This window comes from Esox lucius, chromosome 24, assembly GCF_011004845.1.
Source record: "Esox lucius isolate fEsoLuc1 chromosome 24, fEsoLuc1.pri, whole genome shotgun sequence".
NCBI classification, from domain to species: domain Eukaryota; kingdom Metazoa; phylum Chordata; class Actinopteri; order Esociformes; family Esocidae; genus Esox; species Esox lucius.
Window position 1 is genome coordinate 19,883,653 of NC_047592.1, and position 23,236 is coordinate 19,906,888.

At 40.0% G+C, this 23,236-nt stretch overlaps 1 protein-coding gene across 2 annotated transcripts; it reads right to left on the bottom strand.

Annotated features, from left to right (window-relative positions):
* Positions 1 to 298: 298 nt before the first annotated feature.
* LOC117593932 lies at positions 299 to 22,489 on the bottom strand. 2 transcript variants are annotated; one of them, XM_034290675.1, is made up of 6 exons: positions 22,148 to 22,489; positions 13,163 to 13,468; positions 901 to 1,173; positions 698 to 805; positions 515 to 551; positions 299 to 420 (listed from the first exon to the last, which is right to left on the bottom strand). In XM_034290675.1, the coding sequence occupies exons 1-6, from the start codon at positions 22,185 to 22,187 to the stop codon at positions 417 to 419; spliced, it is 768 nt and encodes a 255-aa protein (XP_034146566.1). In that variant the 5' UTR covers positions 22,188 to 22,489; the 3' UTR covers positions 299 to 416. The 2 variants fall into 2 exon arrangements, with proteins under 2 accessions (XP_034146566.1, XP_034146567.1); XM_034290676.1 differs by lacking the exon at positions 22,148 to 22,489 and adding an exon at positions 15,962 to 15,996.
* Positions 22,490 to 23,236: the final 747 nt, after the last annotated feature.

Genomic DNA, 23,236 nt, shown 5'->3' on the forward strand with positions numbered 1-23,236 from the left:
AGCTATTAGCTAACCATCTACAACAATCTTTGTATAAGACTACTCTTTAGTTCCGTTAATACATTTTCTGTTGTCCAAGTTATTTCAGCAAAAATGTAATGGCTGAGGTAAAAGTTGCATTCAGCTGTTTAAATAGCATAATGATTAAAAACAGTCTGCCACTTTGAAAACCAGGGATTGAAACCTGCCAGCGACCACAATATGCATCCCTTCTAATCGCCTGAACTAGGATTGCCTGTTTCCTTTTCTGGTTTCAAGGTCTTTTTGTTTTGTTTTGATTTCCTCTTCTTCGATTGGACATCCTGTCTACTAGCGGCATTGGGCATTTTTAAATAGCTTGCAGCTATATTTTTTATTATTATCATAGTCAACCAAGCCAAATTTTAGTCAGGGACAGCCGCACTATTTCAGGACACCTACCTGTAAGTAAAGAACACATCTGAATTAGGTACGAGGCCCAATATTATCAATGTATAATTGGATGGTGTTTTATGAATAAAGGAAATCTACTTACTTAATACAACAGTTTAAAATGGACCACTTGATGGGAACTACAAAAGAGGAAAATACATTCAAAAAGTACTATATTATTTGGCACACAAACACTTGGGGGAAATGTCTGGCAACCCTTCACACATTTTAACAAGAATGTTCTATAAATAGTTCTAAAATGTGTGGTTGTTCAATGCCTACTTACATCTGAGTGTTGTTAACACAACTCCAAAAACTATTCCTAAGAACACCATCGCACAACCAATGAAGGGTGCACGGGTCGTTTTTGACACAACAGTCTTGGGCACTTCCTCTGAGGATGAGAAACAAGAATATGGTAACAAGCACAATTTCCTATTGTTAATTCATTATTGTAACTTTCCCTGACCTCTCCATGAAAAAGCATACCTTGGCATCTCTCCTGCTCACTGCTGGAGGAGTAAGAGTACACGCTACTAGCAGTGCAGGTAAAGGTGACATTTCTGTTGGGTCTGTAAGAAGTCCACAGTTCAGAGGTTCTGGTGTTGGAAGTCCTTGACCAGAAGGAACCGTTAAACGAAGACTCTGGTTCCAATGAGAGGTTTATGTCCTTTACTGAAGAGGAGCACTGAAGATTCATCACGCAGAGACCATTCTTCAACACACTGAACACCTTACGTATTCTGGGCCTAGGGAGAACCTCTGGATATTTTAACAGACACAAAGAGAACATGTTTTCCAGAATATATAGTGCATTTGGATTGTATTCAGATCCCTTTACTTTTTCAACATTTTGTTACATTATCGCCTTCTTTAAAGATCCACACACAAAAACCCATACTAACCCCAACAAAAAATCTTTGCAATATTCTAAAAAAAATTTAGTAGAAATACCACATTTATATGTATTTAGATTCTGGATTATGACACTAGATTCTGGATTATTATACCCTCAATGGTAGGGAAACTGCTCAATAAAAGACTTTCTCAGTGCAGAGTATTCTGCTGCAATATTATTTTGCTGTGGGACTGAGATCAGTCTGGCCTGTCTTGACCTTAGCTACTATGTCGTCGTCGTCCCCAAACCCCCCCCCCCCCACAACACCTTGGGCATGGTGGAAAGTGTCCATAGTTATTTTACACTGCAATAATCTATGATTAAGTATAGCCTTGGTGTTCCATGCCTCATGACTACCTGGCCCTAATTACTTGTAGCTGGCCCTGTCCAAAGGTCTGCTACTTGTATTAGAGATCATGTTGCTGCTTGAATACTTCCCACTCCCCACCTGATTGTCCCTGTCCTTGTCCACCTGCTTAAACTGCTGACTTGCTTTCTGTTTAAGGGCTCTGGTCACAGCCCACATACATTTGTGACAGAATTCCTGAACGGGGGCAAATGTCGCATGTCACTACTTTTCAGGGAGAGCTGTTTTTAAGAAAAAAAACATGTTCTGGGACACTTTGTCTTTTTTGCAGAAATGCCTTCTTGAAGATGTAAAGCTTTTCCCGCTCTTCTCCTGATCTCAATTTGCATCTCAGGCGGCTTTCCACCAGCAGCCCAACTGCGTTACGCTGGCGGCTAGCCGCCGAAAAAGAGGGCGTGCGCTTTAGTCTGATATATCTGCTTGTGTTGCCATTTTCTTCCAGCAGAGATGCTATTGTACCCCTTTTATTATTGTACTGATTATTTTATTTATTTTAATATTGTTAAATCTTATTGTTATTGTTAAATGTGTTTTGTGGATTTGGAGAAAGCATTCGACTGTGTCCCTCGCGGCATCTTGTGGAGGGTGCTTGGGGAATATGGGGTCCTGGGTCCTTTGCTAAGGGCTGTCAGGTCCCTGTACAACCGAAGCAGGAGCTTGGTCCGCATTGCCGGCAGTAAGTCAGACTTGTTCCCAGTGCATGTTGGACTCCGGCAGGGCTGCCCTTTGTCACCGGTTCTGTTCGTAATTTTTATGGACAGAATTTCTAGGCGCAGCCAGGGGCCGGAGGGTGTCAGGTTTGGGGACCACACAATTTCGTCTCTGCTCTTTGCAGATGATGTTGTCGTGTTGGCCCCTTCTAACCAGGACCTTCAGCATGCACTGGGACGGTTTGCAGCCGAGTGTGAAGCGGTGGGGATGAAAATCAGTACCTCCAAATCCGAGGCCATGGTCCTCAGTCGGAAAAGGGTGGCTTGCCCACTTCAGGTTGGTGGAGAGTGCCTGCCTCAAGTGGAGGAGTTTAAGTATCTAGGGGTCCTGTTCACGAGTGAGGGAAGGAAGGAACGGGAGATTGACAGACGGATCGGTGCAGCTTCTGCAGTAATGCAGTCGATGTATCGGTCTGTCGTGGTGAAGAAAGAGCTGAGCCGCAAGGCGAAGCTCTCGATTTACCAGTCAATCTACGTTCCTACTCTCACCTATGGTCATCAGTTTTGGGTCATGACCGAAAGGACAAGATCCCGGATACAGGCGGCCGAAATGAGCTTTCTGCGCAGGGTGGCCGGGCGATCCCTTAGAGATAGGGTGAGAAGCTCGGTCACCCGTGAGGAGCTCAGAGTAGAGCCGCTGCTCCTCCACATCGAGAGGGGTCAGCTGAGGTGGCTTGGGCATCTTTTTCGGATGCCTCCGGAACGCCTTCCTGGGAAGGTGTTCCGGTCCTGTCCCACCGGGAAGAGACCCCGGGGAAGACCTAGGACACGCTGGAGGGACTATGTCTCCTGGCTGGCCTGGGAACGCCTCGGTGTCCCCCCGGAAGAGCTAGAGGTAGTGTCTGGGGAGAGGGAAGTCTGGGCATCCCTGCTTAGACTGCTGCCCCCGCGACCCGGCCCCGGATAAGCGGAAGAAGATGGATGGATGGATGTTAAATCTTAGTTTACAGAATTTTGGTCAACATTGGTAGTTTATAAATAAAATAGACTTTGACTATTGCACTATTGCTTGTGTAAAGGACCTTTGTGTAGACATACGGTAAACACATCTCGACCATTGCTTACCATAATATTTTCCTGAACAAATGGCCATTTTCCACTGCATGGTACCGGCTCAACTACTCGTCTATAGCCTCAACTTTAATGCTTCATGGGGGACAGTTCTTTACTGTGTTTAAACACCGCCGTGTCCGTAGATGGCGCTATAGCGAATTGCACATGTGTAAGGCAAGACAGTCACCATTTGGATCCCACGCTGTAGTACCGTGAAAATTAGAAGGAACATTCATTTAAGCGACTTGGTTCTCTGGTCAACTCTTGTTCAAAGTGTGCAAGGTATAAGCTATATGCTCTGAATTGGACAATCCAACATGTGGATTATCACATTGTTTTACTACAATTTGATTAACTCCCGAAACAAACGAAGATCAAGGATTTGTTGGACATCAGATCGAAAATTGTTGAACGCTGAGTCACCTACAAAGCTATGGTGAGTTCTGTTCTGCGCTATTATAAATAACTAGCGTTGGTGTTGTTAGGTTACTGAGTAAGAACGTAATGACTGTTTTGTATTAAACAATGACTGTTTGCAATATTCTATTAACATTCGAATTCTTTAGTCAAGTTACTGGTAGTTGAACGGAAGTTCAAACCATTGGTGGCAAAACAAGTTAAAGAAACTGAGCTTGAAAAAAACAGCGTTGGCCTGAGATTAAATACCTACAGTAACCCTTGTTTCTTCATGTGTCCACAAGTTTGGTTGCTTACTATTTTTTGTTTCTTCATTTATCCTCAAGTTTGGATGTTTTGTGCTTCTTGCATATCAACAGTTGAACATGTATGGTAACATTATTATCTAACTTATCTAAATCGTGTTTCTTAGGGTATCAACAAGTTAGAATTTTATAATATGTGCTTACTCCTTGTAACTTTTACCAACTGATACGTAATGTTGGCTAAAACTTGTTTCTTTGTGTAACGTTATCCACATCATGTGGATAACGTTACTCTTGGCAGTACATTTACATAGACTAGCTAAAACTGGACGTGTTGCAATTCTGTTACTGAGGTGTCTTTGTGTATCCACATTGTTCTTAGCTAGCCTCTGTGTGTCTTATGCTGCCGGTTTTTTAAACCTCTTTTCTAAACATTGCTTTCAGGTGATGACGTTTTCTGTAGTTTTGTTGACTGTGTGGCAGTATAGTTCCACACTTGTGGCTCAAAGGAGGACTTTGCTACTGGCCACCAAACAGCATCACCAGCAGGAAGTCCTTAAGCCACGACAAGTTTGCCAGAACTTGTTCACCACCTGAAGACACCTGGGAGGCTGTCCCTTATAAGCTCATCAAGCATGCATGCAGGTGAATTTGAAAACGGAATAACAATTTGATGCTTAAGTTGTTATTAAAGCATGTTGCTTCCAATTTTATTTGTCAATTTCTATTTATTTTTAAGGGCAAGACGGCAGAGGTTGGGGGAAGTTTTAGCTCTGCACATGAAGGTAAGAATGAATATTTTGGCGGACACTGCGATTTGAGTTCTGATTGTAACCAGATATTTAATACTGAATAATTAACTGTCTGTCTTTCAGAACATTTGGAGAAGATCAACCAGCTGACTGAAGAGAAGGTCGAGCTGAGGGCACAGCTAGCTCTACAATCAGGTAAAAACAAGACTATAGTTACGCTAGCATCTTGTCTTCATTAAACTGCATTTGTCTGAACATGTGCCCTATACTGAAACGTAATACCGTACAGCCTTTCTGAAATTACATGTATATGGCAGTTTTGTTTATTTCACTATTAAGCTATTGACATTTCATTGTGCTTTTTAGCTTCTGATAAACATCTGACTGAAAAGAATATCATGCCGAGGGCACAGCTGGCTCTACAATCAGGTAAAAACAAGACTATAGTTACGCTAGCATCTTGTCTTCATTAAACTGCATTTGTCTGAACATGTGCCCTATACTGAAATGTAATACCGTACAGCCTTTCTGAAATTACATGTATATGGCAGTTTTGTTTATTTCACTATTAAGCTATTGACATTTCATTGTGCTTTTTAGCTTCTGATAAACATGCCGAGGGCACAGCTGGCTCTACAATCAGGTAAAAACAAGACTATAGCTGCGCTAGCATGTCTTCATGAAACATTTAATTTGTCTTGAATGTCATGCAATTCTCAAAATCATGTCAGATCATTTAAGTATATCTGATTACTGTATTACAGGAGCCATAACCGGGATGCCACTTACGATGCTGTCCAGAACCAGGTCCCCAGGTACCAGAAAGGGGCAGCTGACCGTGCAGGTGGGAGAAGATGTTGTGGCGGTACAAGGGACCTGCCGTAAATATGAATGACATCTCCAGCACAACCAATAGTGCTGCTAAGCTGCAGTACTCTATTATATATATATATAAAAAATTAACTGCTGCCATGTACATTATGTATATGATTGCATTATGCTCTTAATATATTTAAAGCTGTGTGTGAATGTTCTTAATTCTGACTGTAGTTGTAGTGTGCTATGCCAAGCTTATTCCACTGATGTATCTATAATATTCAATAACTATCGATTGCTGCTAGGTCACACTTATGTATATTACTGCCATTCTAGCCCTTATTTATTTTGTAATTTTTTCACATTCAAATTCTGTAATTTTACTATATCTGTTGCTGGACATGTTTTCTTGCTATATATTTGTTGCTGGACAAGTATTTCAATTCATTTGCACATGTTCATTTTGTATGCTTGCTGTATAATGCATGTTTTTTTGTATTCATTTTGAAATAAATTTAGATTTTATTCAGTTCCATGTCATTTGTGATATGACCAAAATTATTATAAAGGATTATTATAAATAAAACCTAATATTGGGGCGTGAGGCATCCCGCTGGGTTTATTGCATAAAAGCGGCTAGCTGCCGTCGGGCCGCTAGTGAGCCGCTGATCAGGGTATTGTTGCAGCGAAAGAAATATAGTGGACCACTGGCGTGTTGCTTGCTGGGCGTCCACCTGCACTCAAACTATCTGCACTTTGCTGCTGCTATTTATTATGAATCCTACTGGTAAGCTACTTTAACATTTATATCTGATTCATCAAGTCCATGTGAATTTATTTTAATTTTATTTGGTTTGATATAGTATGTCTTTATTAGTGACCAACCAGACCAGTTTAGCACAAGGCCAGAGTGTCTCCATTTGAATACTTAAATAGCTAGGTGGGGTTAATGCCTAAGAGGGTGTGAACTACACTGAATGGGCGTTAACAAAACCAGCTCTCCGGAAACTGTGAATCTTTCAAGCCTTTTTTCTCAGAACTAAGTAGAGCAGATTATCAACCTTTAAAGCTGCATATCTTTCCCATAACTTAATCAAACAGTACTGTGTATATATACCATTACAAAGCTCTGAATCTGGACCTTTATAAAATGTAATCAAAAGCAAAACCAAAAAAAATCTAATTTTGTGATATGCCCCCGTTCAGGAATTCTGTCACATGTATTGACCAGCTTGTCTTTTGATCATGTAAAAACATTGATATGGCCCAAGATATTATGTACTCTTATAATATTCACCCTTCATAGCCAGAAGAGGACTGGTCACCTTTCAGAGTCTGGTTCCTCTCTAGATTTCTTCTAGTTTGGACCATAGAAGGGAGACACTGTGTCTTAACTCTTGTTGCTGGCTCTTTGTGGTTTCAGCATGGGTATCTGTAAAAGCACTTTGTGACATCTGCTGATATAAAAAGGGCTTTATAAAATGAATGCGAATAAGATTGAATAACCCTAAGCAAACACACAGGGCAACACATGAGTGACTTCGAGACAAGATATGTTGTCTAAAAATGTTATTTATCTAAAAATGTACTTATCAAGAGCACATAGAGTCATTTTTTCCAACAATCCATTATTCAGCTCTTCCCTCGGCTGTAATTAGCTTTCTTAGCATCGTCCAGATTCATGAATGGAAACTGTTTGTCGTACCCTGTTTACCCTGTTTTCTGATTCTCGAAATCAGAAATCAGCATAAGCAGAACCGGCCTAGAAGAGTGAATGTCTCTTACTGACTGAGTGGGTGAGTGACTGACTGACTGCCTGCCTACCCCTTGTTAAATAGCGTAGTGGTTTGAGACGCGGGCTACAGAACAACAGGTCCTGTGTTTGCCTCCTGTCACAGTCAAAGCAAATTATGCCTTAAGATTTGTTCAGGGCAGATGAAAACCTTGCTGGCTACAACCTTCAGTAGCTATATTATAGGAAGCCTAAAGTGAAACTGTTTACAGTTATATTGGGACTATTTCTGGTGGATTTCTGAATTATGTATTAAGATTTGTTCAAGATAGATGAAAACTTTGCTGGCAACACCATTCTCTTGTCTTTTCACTTGACGAAAAAGTCAGTTATCGTCACCTATATTCATAGTTATTGTATCAATGTCATTCATGAATGCTAATAAGCTGTTAAAATGGCCAGTGGAAAAAGTCATACAATTCATAGATGCTATTTGTGGTGGAGGTAAACTTAATAATAAATGTTTAACACAATTCTTAATGGTGTCTAGCAAAATATTCTAACTGTACGTGATGTTAATGCGTGACAAAATGATCTAATTTTTAAACACTATACAGACACAAGATAAGCGTAAAGTTCCGTGGTGTAGTGGGTAAAAACTTAGTTTCTCATGTGGGTGACCCTGGTTCAAATCCGTTGTCACTGTCAATTGTGGCCTAGCTTAACTAGCTTTTTTTTTATAAAGGTCCAGAGCTTGTAATGGTATGTAATACAATACTGTTTGATGAAGTTATGGGAAAGAAGTGCTGCTTTAAAAGTTGATAATCTGCTCTACTTAATTATGAGAAAAAAGCCTTGAAAGATTCAAATTTGCCAGAGCTGGTTTTGTTTACACATATTCAGCATAGTACACACCCTCTAAGGCCTTAACACCACCTAGCAATTTAAGTATTCAAATGGGGACACTCTGGCCTTGTGCTAAACAGGCCTGGTTAGTCATTAATAAACACATACTATATCAACCCAAATAAATCAAATTAAAGTTTTTTCACATGCATTTGACACATCAGGTATAAACAGTACAGTGAAAGTGGCTTAGCAGCAGGATTCATTATAAATAGTAGCAGCAATGTGAGTGCAGGTGAACAGCCACTGAGCTGTTTAGCAGTCTTACTGTACTAATGGACTGGGCTGTCTACATCATTTTTTTTGTCTACCCATAATAGCTGCCCATAATCACTCACTCACACACACACACACACACCTGGTCAATTAAGTAGCTAATTATCAAAATAAGTGACTTTCACACTCATGAGGACAATGGTAACATAACAATATTTCGGCCTAATCACCACTTACCCTGAAAGACACCTAGCTATCTGCATTGATGGTTCAGCTAGAAAGCCAACATACAATAAATGTAACAGTATTATTTACTGAAGTATAGCTAATCAGAAGGCAAAGCCATCTACCCAATGAACAAGCTTGAAACCAGGAAATGTTAGCTAGCTGGGAAGTTAACGTTGTTAACGTTAACAGCAACGTCAGTAGCTATAGCTAGATAACTAGCAATGCAAAGGACTTTGACAACTCTTTTGAAAAATAATTCCATAGTTAATAGCTAGTTAGCAAATGCTAGACTTTACAGCAAGGTTGGGTAGGTTACTTTTTAAATGTAATCCGTTACAGTTAGAAGTTACCTGTCCACATTTGTAATCAGTAACGTAACTTTTTGATTACTCAAATTCAGTAAATTAATCTGATTACATTTTCTTTTCGGCCATCTCCGCATTTGCAATGAAATGCCTGAATTTTGTCAATTTCTTTCTAATACACTGCAGGATATTACACTGATTCCATCACACGGTCAACATCTGTGACAACACTGTAACTCTTGTTCTCTGAAAATGTTTTGAACAGTATCCAAGTCTGGGGTTTCCTTATCGTTGTCCGATTCATCTTCCGAGTCTGAGAGGGTAATGGCATCATTGTCCTCCAGAAAGTATTCTCTCACAACTTGTTCCCACTCAGATTTGTTAAAAACAGCAGCTAGATTCAGGGCAGTGATTTAGAGCTCTAGGAACGCATTTGCACTTCCATGTTTGAAATCCCCAGGATTGCAATGATACTCACCAAGCAGTTGCGTTAAAAGTCTTGATAGACCAATCAGAACTCAGAATGTCAGCATGTCCAGCCCCTTATCTCAGCCAATACAGGAAAAGTTGTGTATTTTCCGCTGGTTAGACAAGGGTTTGAGTTTGCCATTTTATTAGTATTTACACACATACTAGTTCGTTATTAAGTCACATTAAGGTTCACAATTTTAAAAAGGCATTTCTGCACAAAAGACAAAATGTCCCAGAACATGTTTTTCGTCTTACAATTGGCTCTCCTGAAAAGTAGTGACATGCGACTTAAGCCCAGTTTCCTGAATTCTGTCACATATTGTGTAGGTCTCCCTTTTGCTGCCAAAACAGCCCTAATCCGTTGAGGCATGGACTCCACTAGTCCTCTGAAGGTGTGCTAGAGGTACCTGGACCTTAGCAGCAGATACTTTAAGTCCTGTAAGTTGTGTGGTGGGGCCTCCATGGATCGGACCTGTTTGTCCAGCACATCCCACAGATGCTCGATTGGATTGAGATCTGGTGAATTTGGAGGCCAAGGCAACACCTTGAACTTGTTGTTTTGTTCCTCAAACCATTCCTGAACCATTTTTCTTTGCTTTGTATCCTGCTGAAAGAGGATATCATCAGGGAATACCGTTCCCGTGAAAGGGTGCATATGGTCTGCAACAATGTTTAGGTAGGTGTTACGTGTCAAAGTAACATCCACATGAATGGCAGGACCCAAGGTTTTCCAGCAGAACATTGCCGGCTTGACTTCTTCCCATAGTGCATCCTGGTACCATGTGTTCTCCAGGTAAGTGACACACACAGGATGTAAAAGAAAATATGATTCATCAGACCAGACCACCTTCTTCTATTGTTCCGTGGTCCAGTTCTGATGCTCACATGTCTATTGTAGGCGCTTTCGACAGGGGCCAGCATGGGCACCCTGACTGGTCTGTGGCTATGCAGCCCCATGTGCAACAAACTGCAATGCACTGTGTGTTCTGACACCTTTCTATCAGTACCAGAATTAACATTTTCATTTTGAGCTACAGTAGCTCGTCTGTTGGATCTGACCATATGGGCCAGCCTTCGCTCCCCACATGCATCAATGAGCCTTAGCCGTCCATGACCCTGTCTTCGGTTCACCGCTTTTCCTTCCTTGGACCACTTTTGATAGGTACTGATCACTGCAGACCGAGAACATCCCACAAGGGCTGTAGTTTTGGAGTTGTTCTGACCCAGTCATCTAGCCATCACAATTTGGCCCTGGTCAAAGTCGCTCATATCATTAAAGCGTTCCCATTTTTACTGCTTTTAACACACTTACTTTGAGGACGGAATTTTCACTTGCTGCCTAATACTGTATATCACATCCACTGACAGGTTGCATGATAATGAGATTATCAGTGTTATTCACTTCACCTGTTAGTAGTTATAATGTTATGGCTGATCGGTGTATCACACGTTATAATTTTTCAATAGGAGATTCAGCTTCTTGTGTAGGCTAAATCATCAAATTTAAATCTACAATGTAAGTCTAAATACAATTTGTAAGAAACGAAATACCAGACATTTCAACAAACATATTACACATTACTGTTTATTTTAAGAGAAAAAGAGAAATACATTCGCACACACATCCTATCATCTATCTTAGATTTTTCTCTGCTTATTTTACTGAAGATTAAGATTCTGCAAATGTATTAAAGCTAAATAATAATTTACGAAACTAAATGCCAACTATCACCAATTATCAATTTAGCAAAAGTATAACAGGTTCCTGTTTTCATTTGGAGAGTTCGGAGAGAAAAATAAGCAAAATAACATACACATCTTATCATCTCTCTTTGAATTTTCTCTGCGTATTTTACTGAAGATTAAGATTCTACAATTCTACAACGATTCTTAATAGTTTCACTTGTACATTTTTTGCACTCTTCTATTTGCATTTCTGGTTAGATGCTAACTGCATTTCGTTATACTGTACTTGTTCAATGACAATACTTTTGAATCTAGTCTAATGAATAGCAATGAAACATTAATGACATCAATGGATGAATGGGCTATAACCTCCTGATCTACCCAGAACCCCCAAGATGGAAATTTATGATGAGGTACTATGTCCCATTCGGTCACAAATACTGGATGGAATACTACCCTTTTATACAGTACATACTTTGCCAAGTATGCACTATGCGATTCAGGTTTCTGCCCTTAACTCTTGCTCGCTTTCTGGGTGACTGTATATGATTTGCAGGCGTCAGGGAGACCCATTTAAAATGCAATAGACTCCCAGAACTTCAGGGAGAGTTAGGATGTATGCATTATGATTGGCACTTCTCCATTGCACGGGTCAGATACATGATTGCCGTCCTGTACCATGCTGGTCAATGGAGAAGTGCCATAGCCAACTTAGCTAGCTACCTTAGGAAGCTACAACAAACCTAAGTTGACAAGGTAACCTTACGACCCGCATAATTACTTCAAAAACAGGTCGCCTACTGTGAGTGTGTTCATTGCTGCTTGGAAGTGTAGCTAAACGCCTGAAGCAGCTAAACGTTATTCAGAGTTTGTGGCATGAGACGGTATGTACAGCAACAGTGCAGTTTTGCAGAAAAGGCAAGAGAGCAGACAGGAAGATTATTCTAGCTTGCGCATTATGTGATGACACAGGGTGGACAGACAGGGAAAAAATGTCTCCACAGGGTGAAGTGGATTCACTAAACAAAAAATATTTTATTCCTATTCACAGATTACCTAGATCAGATGTAGACCAGAAACCCCCCCCCCCCCCCCCCTGCCAAAAGTTACTTACAAGTTTGCACCCCTGATATATTCAGAACTCGGTGAGCAAGTCAGACACTATTACCAGCATTTAGTTCACAATGGCAAGCAGAACCCGACGCAGTGACAGCATTGCAGATGAAATTTCTAACACCAAAGTGTTGACTGACAAATCTGGTTGCTTTCATCCAAAGGTAATTTTAGAAATATGAGTCAGGTAGTGTTTGTTTATGGTTAGTGACTTATATTTGTTTTTTGTTTCCAACTATTAATTTGTTTATTTAATGCCATGCATATGAAAATCATGGATTACAATCATGGTTACACAACTGTGTATTTACGGATCATAGTTTACATGTGTGGATTGTATGCTGTGTGGATTGTATGCCGTGTATTTACGAAGCATGGCTCACATTTTTGAGTTGTATGCTGTGAATACAAACAGTTTGGCAGTATTCTATCTTCATAAGAGTCATGTTTTTATCCCCAAAGGCTCAGGGAGGGTGATGTGAAAATATATTTTGCTTGGTGAAGGGTAAACCATTTTCATATTTTTCAGGGGGCTTTATCCTCCAGATACCCCTTGTCATTAAAAAACGCTCAGTCCCCGAATACTTTCCGAATGCATCGCAAATTTTAAAATGTGAACATAAGATATATATTTTAGATATATATACACTAGCAAATGTTTGAAATATACCAGGCCTAACTAAAATGCATAAACTTCTATGTGTGGTTTTGGAGTGTCATTTCTTTAACATTAGGATATCTACCAGGACCCAATTGTTACTAGAATTAGATTTGGTGTAATAAACAACAACAATCTGCCCTTTAGTATGATTGATGATTGTGATTAATAGTCTTACCAGTCACAATAAGCTTGACCTTATTGATGTACTGCTCCATAGTGTATTTGATAAGAACAGTGTACTCCATTTCATCCGTTTTGTTCAAGTCTTGTATCTCTAAGTCTCCAGACAAGTTGTTAAGCTGCAGTCGACCCTTAAACTGCCAGAACCATTCAGTGTTGAGCTCTCCATCCTCATATGTTGCGATCCAGGTATTGTTGATGAATATGGACCACACTATCTTGGAGATGTTCCCGGGTGGTTTGGCTCCAGAGGACAACGTGACAGACTTTCCCCGGTAACCGATGGTATCTCCCATCATCCCTGAAACAGAACAACCGATCTGTAAATGAATGCCTATTCCGATGGTTCTCAAGTTGTTTAGGTCACATCAGTGTTTCCTCTTGAAAATGTTCTTGCTGTGGGGGGAATGATGTTGAGTGGGGGGACATTTCAGAAAATATTCCTAGAGTTCAGCTCATTGATTGGGGGGCGTTGAGGGAGAAGCACATGTAGGTAGCTAGATGTCCTCCCCCGTTAGCTCCATCTCTTCTTTCCTTTCTTACTCTCACCTTTCTTCCTATTCCCACCTCTCCATCTATTTTCTCCTATTCCGATTCCCTACTCTCCTCTTCTTTACCATACCTTTTTTCCTCTCCTCTCTGCCCTGGTAGGCTACTAATCTGTTTCTCCTAAATAATAAGGTTATTTAGGTTCAGAAAAATACATAATTGAATTTAGACTCTCATCAGAATAGCTTAAGTTACCTAACACTAACCTGCTCCCCCTTTCTGTTTTGCTGCAATTGATAAAAATATTTAACAAACACAACCTAAGAAAGAAAAATCACATCAAAATTAATGTTGGATGGACAACTATGGGGGACCAAAAAATAAATGAATAACTAAATAAATGTATCAATAAATATATTTGTATCCATTTTGTATTTGTATATTTGTATTTTTCTATTAATTTCCTATTTCTTTAATTTCTGTATTTTTTGTCCTTAAGCTAATGAGGGGGCGGGACTTCAAGCCCAGAGCGGAAGATAGAATCAGACTTTGAAGAGCGTGAGTGCTGTTTTAGGTCGTTGGCGCGTCTCCACGTTGCAAAACACTATTCCTAGTTTAAGAACATGCATCGTTTGTGCATAGATGACATGATTAAGGTATCGAAAAACCTACAGGAGTTTTCGGGAAAAACAAAAAAAAGTGAATTGGTTACGAGAACAGCGCATCTTTGCGGGTCTGTCCCTGGAGTCCTGGCATTGACATGTGTTAATTCCAGTGCCCGTTTATAGGACCAGATTTGTAATGTAAGTGTTCGTATTTTCCCAAAACACCTCTTGATTTATACCCATACACTTGCGTTGAAATCAATGAAGTATCCCCATCAGAGCTCCCGTGAGAGACCGGCCGTTTTTGAAGCTATTTCACTTTACAAAAACATCTCTCCGTTTTTCTATAGGCTAACTGGCATACATTTGCGCTGGTTATAGCAGTACTTTGACCAGTGCTCATTGCCATCTGGGATGGTTTTAATTTGCCCACTTCAGGTTGGTGGAGAGTACCTGCCTCAAGTGGAGGAGTTTAAGTATCCAGGGGTTTTGTTCACGAGTGAGGGAAGGATGGAACGGGAGATTGACAGACGGATCGGTGCAGCTTCTGCAGTAATGCGGTCGATGTATCGGTCCGTCGTGGTGAAGAAAGAGCTGAGCCGCAAGGCGAAGCTCTCGATTTACCGGTCAATCTACGTTCCTACTCTCACCTATGGTCATGAGCTTTGGGTCATGACCGAAAGGACAAGATCCCGGATACAGGCGGCCGAAATGAGCTTTCTCCGCAGGGTGGCTGGGCGATCCCTTAGAGATAGGGTGAGAAGCTCGGTCACCCGGGAGGAGCTCAGAGTAGAGCCGCTGCTCCTCCACATCGAGAGGGGTCAGCTGAGGTGGCTTGGGCATCTGTTTCGGATGCCTCCGGAACGCCTTCCTGGGAAGGTGTTCCGGTCCCGTCCCACCGGGAGGAGACCCCGGGGAAGACCTAGGACACGCTGGAGGGACTATGTCTCCCGGCTGGCCTGGGAACGCCTCGATGTCCCCCCGGAAGAGCTGGAGGAAGTGTCTGGGGAGAGGGCATCCCTGCTTAGACTGCTGCCCCCGCGACCCGGCCCCGGATAAGCGGTAGATGATGCCATGCCAATTTAATTCTAAATACGATATAATATATATATGCATCAGACTTGTATAACACAGTCTGCATTTACCTCGAGAATGATTTAATCCAGTTAAGTTTTTAGAAAACATTTGAAATCGCTTTGATGATCCAACAAATGTTTTTATTTATATTAGTCAGCAGAATGTACTCTTCACAATCTTTGTGAAGTGAGCACATAAGTTACACGTATTGTTGTCGCAATTATTACATACCTGATCGAAATAACTTGAGACAGATCACAATTAACTGTAGAGGAGACAACTTATCTCCTTGACACACAAACTCGTGTGTCATTTAATCCAAACCAAAAACCGAGTCCACTAACTAGTGAATTATGCCCAAGTAGCCTGTTACACAATTATCCTTTTGCACAATATTTTGATTCCAAAATCATGTTTCCAATCTGAAGGGATTTTGAATGTTATAAATGTCTCAAATTGCCTACCATGCGAATTATGTCAATTTCCATAGGATGTCAGAGCATTTGACACCTTTCCAGAAAGTTATATGCCCAGATAATTTACTGAAACTCATTTGCTTCATCATTTCAGTATTTTTAAATCTAGTTTACAATTGTTTTGCAATGCACCATAAGTACTCTCACCTATGGTCATGAGCTTTGGGTCGTGACCGAAAGGACAGGATCCCGGATACAGGCGGCCGAAATGAGCTTTCTCCGCAGGGTGGCTGGGCGATCCCTTAGAGATAGGGTGAGAAGCTCGGTCACCCGGGAGGAGCTCAGAGTAGAGCCGCTGCTCCTCCACATCGAGAGGGGTCAGCTGAGGTGGCTTGGGCATCTGTTTCGGATGCCTCCGGAATGCCTTCCCGGGAAGGAGACCCCGGGGAACACCGTCCCACCGAGGAGACCCCGGGGAAGACCTAGGACACGCTGGAGGGACTATGTCTCCCGGCTGGCCTGGGAACGCCTCGGTGTCCCCCCGGAAGAGCTGGAGGAAGTGTCTGGGGAGAGGGAACTCTGGGCATCTCTGCTTAGACTGCTGCCCCCACGACCCGGCCCCGGATAAGCGGAAGATGATGGATGGATGGATGATGGATGCACCATAAGTAACCTCATTTCGCAACATTATTATTTTATTGACCAAGTCGTTTCAGTCGCTTATTTTTCACATCAACTCTGATCAACCAAAGGAAAAAACACTCAAGCGTGTGTAAAATATTTTGACTAAATATATTAACTATATAGATAACATCCATTAAAATGTATGGATATGAATACTGTATATGTTGTACCATTGCATATTAAACGAGGAGGGTATATCTGCAGACCGCAAGTCAGGGGCATAACTTAATATGGGGGTTCCTTAATATTAAGTTACGCCCATTGAAGGTTTCCATTGGTGTGGTGTTTTCGATTAAGTGCATGCATTTATGAAGGAAGTATTACAGGGTCAATGACGAAGATTTTGGTAAGTGCTTCCAATTGACAACCGCTAGCTATATATTTAGGGATAGTTAACGTGTTTGCTAAGATCGCTTATCTACTAAAATCTTTGAATCTGAGATTCGAATAGCTTTCCAGAGACAGACTACACGATAACCCTTATAGTTACGTTTAAAGATAGCTAGCTACGCGACGAGGTAGGCTACTTATTATTTCTGCCATGATGTGGCACATGGATTGCGATTATTACCTAAAACCTACCGGTAACGTACCGCAGCGTTCCAGCTTGCAGTGCAGCTGCAACTTTGCTTCAATCGAATCCTGGTTGAGGCGTATTGACAGTGCATGAAGCTCCAACAGAGGGTGGCGCAAAATGTACACGGCCCGGGATTTGACAGGTGGATGTCAAACACGGTTGCCTTGTCTCGCACCACATGTGGCTTAAGCCAGGTCTAGTCTATTAGGGTACGTTTTAACTAGCTAAAGATGTGTGATGCACCTGTCACTCTATGCAAGCAGGCAAGATCCATTTATTTTGTAGCTTAATATACACTATGTTGTCATTATTTAGAAATGTAAACAAAATTATAATTTGTCATGGCCATCTTCTATGCAGTGGTGTAAAAAATAGTATTTGTCTGTGTTCACCGGTTTTGTGAAGTTGCTAAGGATGAGCTAAATTACCTAAACAGAGTTCATAACTAACCAGTGATCTTAATTGATTATTTACACTCTTCATTTTAATTTTATTGATCACTGGTTAGTTTTGAACTCCCAAAATGTTGTACAATTATGAGATTAGTGTGTTTGGCAACAAAAAAAACAAAACAAGTATTAGTTAAGAGCTGGATTCTCAGGCCCTTAAAACCAGGGATCAAGTAAAACTCGGACCTCACATTTAACAGTCATATTCAAACGGTCACCAAAACAGCATTCTATCATCTAGAAAATATTGCAAGATTTGCAGGCTTGGTGCCCTAAAAAGACCCAGAGAAGCTCATCCATGCTTTTATCTCTAGTAGGGTTTACTACTGTAATGGCCTCTTAACTGGACTCCCCCAAAAATACTTTAAAACAGCTGCAGCTCATTCAGAATGCTAACCAGGACCAAGAGAAAAGAGCACATCACTCCGGTTCTTAAATCTTTGCATTGGCTTCCAGTCAGTTATAGAATAGATTTCAAAGTGGTGCTTTTAGTTTATAAATCTCTGAATGGTTACATTTCTGAAATGTTTGAAGAATATAAACTGAGCAGGGCTCGATGTATGAATTGTGCTATATAAATAAATGTGCTTGCTTTACCTGGTTACTTAGATCTTAATTAGATACTTCCCTAAAGTGGTGAACACAGCTGAACACAGTTGAGTACTTTTACTTTGCACTTTGTACACCTCTACTTCTATGTGATTTTTGTGATGTTTCATTTCAGTTCCAAAGATGTGTTGTTGAGCTGGGCGATGCTGTTGCCTGGGTAAATACCAACATGGGCCTTTTCTGAGTAGTCCTCACCCCTGAATGATGAGGAAATACAGGGTGCTCTGCAGATGCTCAGAGAGCTTCAACTCTAGAGGAAGAACAAAGAAGCTCTCTCCCCATTCATGTTTTTGTTTAATAATTTTGAAGACACTGAAACATTCATAGATGAAATAGACAAAAGAGGACTTAGTGATAATTCTGAGCTTCCCTGTTAATTATGTTTGTTGATGAGGATACCTATTAGCTGTCTTTAAACCATCAGCTAATGCTGGGTTCCACACAACAAAAATTACAAGATCCAGAAAACACAATATAATTTGACGAGACAAAGAGACAAGGAACATCATTTATTTAGCAAGAGTAAACTGGACAGTGTTTTGGAAGTGTTCACCTGGCCAAACAACATGATAGGATGAATCCAAAGCCTACAGAATCTGGGCAAAGCTGAATACACAGTACATAAAGAAACAGTTTAGTTTTGACAATGTTGGAATGTAATGTTTAGAATATTTAATGGGGTAATTAAATGTATAATTGTCTAACTGGCATATCATAACATTTTGTATTTCTTAGGTTATGCCATTAACTTTAAGATTTTGGGCTATATTAATTGACTTTCAATAATGTATGTTGTGCTCTGTTCTACTTGTAATTAATGCTATTGAAATAATTTGTAGGATAAGTGTTGAATTAGATGTAACATATTCCTCCCAACAATGTTTTAAGTCCATAACCACGTCATTACTATATAATAAAAATGTTGCTTGTTCCAGGCACCCCTGGATAAATGTATTGTTCTGTAAACAGATGTTGACCTGACCTCTAAATTATACAAATTGATACTTGCCACCTTTCTGCAACAGGCTATAGAAAATTCCACACTTCCAGTTACCAATTTCAACTTTCTAGAAGATTGCTGTTCAATTGAACAATGCACGTCAGAGGAAGGAGAAACCATTACAATGATTTGTATGAAAACTGGTCAGATCTATACAGCAGAACCCACAGGTCTCGGAAAAGGACCTTCAGAACAGTTTAGCTGTCACTGAAGTTGTTGCTCACAGGTCCACCGCACAATGTACCTTACACAGCATGTTCACATTTGTCTAATATGTTGAATCTATGGAAAGTACATAAACGGTAATACTGTATAAACTTGTGCAAAAGGGAGGCCTGTTTAACTTTGTAACATGAAGAGCTCAGATGAACTATATTTTAACTGCAATAAGCAGAATTCTCAACCATCAACCTCCTAATGATGGCCTTCTACTGTATCACATATAACCAAGCAATGGCAACTCAAAGAAAAACTGACCATGGCAGGCATAGTGAGTATGACTATGCATGTGTCTGTATTATAACTGCACTCAGCAGCTTTCTAAACCACCGATGTCTCATTCTTGACTGTAACCAAAACTTTTTTAGAGGCACTTCAGTTTTCAAATGAATGTATTTCAGTTGTTTGTTATCAAACTATTTTAATCCTGAAACAAAATACAATTAAATGTTATTGGAAAATACAATTTTATTTTACATAATTGGTACAAGTATAATCAGACTAGAGTGCAGTAGTCAAAGCAAAATACACTTTTGTTTTCTATATCAGTGCTTGAACCGCTTGAACCTAGTGTTATATCTTGACAAATGATATTGAATGAAATCACATGGACTCTGAGATAAAGTTGTAACATTAGTTTACTCTTCCTCCATTAGTACACTCAACGTAATTATGTCATACGCATACATGACACCTAGTGTTGAAACGTGTGTCAAACCAGGATGTACCCAAACTGACCAATGGCGAACATCAGTGGGTGTTACTCAATATTCAGGTACCCCCATTTAAACTGACCAATAGCGAACATCAGAAGGCGTAACTTAATATTCAGGAACCCCCATATTAAGTAACGCCCCCGAATTGCGGTCTGCAGATATACCTTATTGTATTAAACACTGAAACACGTTTTGTAAGCAAGTCTTTCTGGCCTCAGTTGTGCCATCGCTTGTTTGTTTTTTTTTAAACCATTTTGGATACCTTTGCGACGTTTGCGACTTTTGAATCTGGCTCCACGCTTAAGTCACATGACCAAACACTCAGTAATGTCTTACTGTAAGGGTTTTCCCCTCGGTTTGGACCTATGCATTGGCGTTGAAATCAACTTTTTATCTCTGCATTGAGAGTTCCTCAAAGAAATGCTGTTTTTGTAGCCTATTCACTAGGAGAACTTTTCTTGGCAACATGTCATATAGGTCAAACACTATTAGGCTCTTTAATCTGTTATTGTATTTATGTATTGATTTGGCACATTTCCTACCGGACATTTTGGCTTTTGATATTTTAATCTGCCAGATAACTACACCTAAGCCACAAGACAGTGTTTTCCGGTAGTAGGGAGGAAGCACATGTGAACAGTAACTTTTGTCTTAAATTGCAGACTGCTAAAATGGTTAGAAAGGTTAAGCTGCTGCTGTTTGACTTGACATAAAAAATGACTTGTTTTTAATCTTGGTGCTGAGCTAGTGTCTTACAGTGTAATTCATGTACTTATTTCACTCATTAAAATGCAAATCAATTCATAACCTTTTTGACATGGGTTTTTCTGGATTTTTTTGTTGTTATTCTGTCTCTCACTGTTCAAATAAACCTACCATTAAAATTAAAGACTGATCATTTCTTTGTCAGTGGGCAAACATACAAAATCAGCAGGGGATCAAATAAGTTTGTACAGCTGTTTGTACAGCTGGACATGTCTTTAATAATGTATTCTAACTGATTAAACGACTGAGCAACTGTTTAGATGAGAAAAGGAATGTTGGTTGTGCTGTGGGAAAGGAAGTATGAGGTGTTGAGGTAAACATGAAGCTCCAGCAGGACGGGGGTAGATACAGATCAATGGGTTTTAGGACAGGATAGGGGAAGATACACAACAGGGGGGTAGGAAGGATGAGGAACATATGTGGTTTTATGGTGCGACCATGTGGGTTCCTAACCCCACCCATTTCTCTCTAAGTATTGAATGTGCTTTAGAGACTATTCACTGTTACTTTGTAACCTGCGTACTCTCTCCTTGCAAGTATATTAAGCCGTTTATTGTGCAATTGATTTCTCCTGTCTTACCTACCATTTTCATAGAACTATTTGGACTTTAGAAATTACCATCACACAGCTCACCTGCATAAAGCATATTGGTGGCTCTGATAACAATGACTGTGTTCCTGATTTGTTTTCCTCAAATTGCAATGCAGAAAAAAGCACAACAAGTTAAATACCTTTAAGGGAGATGTTTTACCCTGACATTTTTTTGTCCGGCAAAATGTTTTAATCATTGATTTTTATTTCTTGATGAGGCGGGAAAGATGGTGAGACGCCACGGAAAATGAACTCAACGGAATCACTGGGTCACATCATAGCCCCTCATCAGGGTATAGTTTCTGTTCTATTCGTTATACAAATAAAATGTAACACAAATGTTTTCATGACGATTACATTTAAATTCTTGATATACAATTGTAACTGACTGACAATTAAATCCATCTTGACTTGAAAGTCATTACTTCAAAATAGCAACAATGAGACACATTTTAAAAGACTTTAAACGCACTATGAAACAAAAGATAACACCACTGCTATTGTTTCGGTCACATCATAGCCCCTCATTTGAGTTTAGTTTATTTTCGGTTCGTTAGACTAAGTAAAACGTAACAATAGGAAATTGAACACAAATATTTTCATGAGGATTGCATTGGAATTATTGTTATGCAATTGTAATTGATTGAGATTAAAGGGAATTTCATCCTGAATTGGAAGTCATTAATTAAAAATAGCAACAATGACAAACATTTAAAAAGGTTTTAAATACTATCAAACAAAAGATTAAAAAAAAACATAAAAGCCATATATAAGCAGCTTACCTGGAAAGACCGATAGGACGGAAAGAAATAGAAGTATCATTGTAAATTGGACATTTAAAATGGATCCTGTTCCTCTTAAGCAGTACTTCCTCTAGTTCTGCAACACAAAACTGAAAACCACAATGGATAGCAGCAGTTCACTACTCTAAAAGCGTCAGAAATTCTTAGATGAATATGTAAATACGTTTCCTTTTAGACAGTTTTACATTCAGCATGAATTCACTGAGAATTCTAAGAAAATGTATTCTCATTCATCGAACAATATAAATTAAAGATGTAATGCTATACTCTCTGGCACATGTTCTTGGACTATGGCTTACACCTAAACGTTTTCAACCCCTGCCCTTTATCTATTCAGTGTGGGGAGTGTGGGGAAACTGAAGTGTTCAGGATTACCACTTCCTGCTTTAAACTAACATGTCATTACAATAAAGTCACAAGATACATTGGATATGAAAAGTCTACACACCCTTGGTAAAATACCAGGTGTATGTGATGTAAAAGAACGAGACAAAGATAAATCATGTCAGAACTTTTTAATGTGACCTATAATGTGAACAATTGAATTGAAAAACAAATGGAAATCTTCAAAGGGGAAAAATTTAAAATAAAACCTTACAATAACCTGGTAATTTAACCAAGGATTTTTGGATCGGACCAAATGGGCCAGCTTTCGCTCACAAGGTGCATCAATGAGCCTTGGCTGGCCATGACCTTGTTGCTGGTTCACCGCTTTTCCTTCCTTGGACCACTTTTGATAGGTACTAACCACTGCAGACCGGGAACACCCCACAAGGGCTTCAGTTTTGGAGGTGCTCTGACCCAGTCGTCTAGCCATCACAATTTGGCCCTTGTCAAAGTCACTCAGATGCATGCCCATTTTTCCTGTTTGTAACACATCACCATTGAGGACAGGATTTTCACCTGCTAGAGAGAATGTAACAGAGAATTCAAGTGTTTTTTAAGGGGCTTATGTTTAATTCTTGTCTTTTGTTTTTAAAGAAAAGCCCACTGCAGTATTTTAGTAGATGATTTTAGCAGATGTGTTTTGGTGGGTCAAAGTATTTAGGTCAATGTATTTTAGTGACA

Excerpts from the sequence above, each read along its gene's own strand:
- LOC117593932 (XM_034290675.1), bottom strand. The coding sequence starts at position 22,187 with ATGATACTTCTATTTCTTTCCGTCCTATCGGTCTTTCCAG. Across the intron at positions 13,469-22,147 it reads CGTCCTATCGGTCTTTCCAG|GGATGATGGGAGATACCATC; the intron begins GTAAGCTGCTTA and ends GTTCTGTTTCAG. Across the intron at positions 1,174-13,162 it reads GGTCAAGCTTATTGTGACTG|AGGTTCTCCCTAGGCCCAGA; the intron begins GTAAGACTATTA and ends TAAAATATCCAG.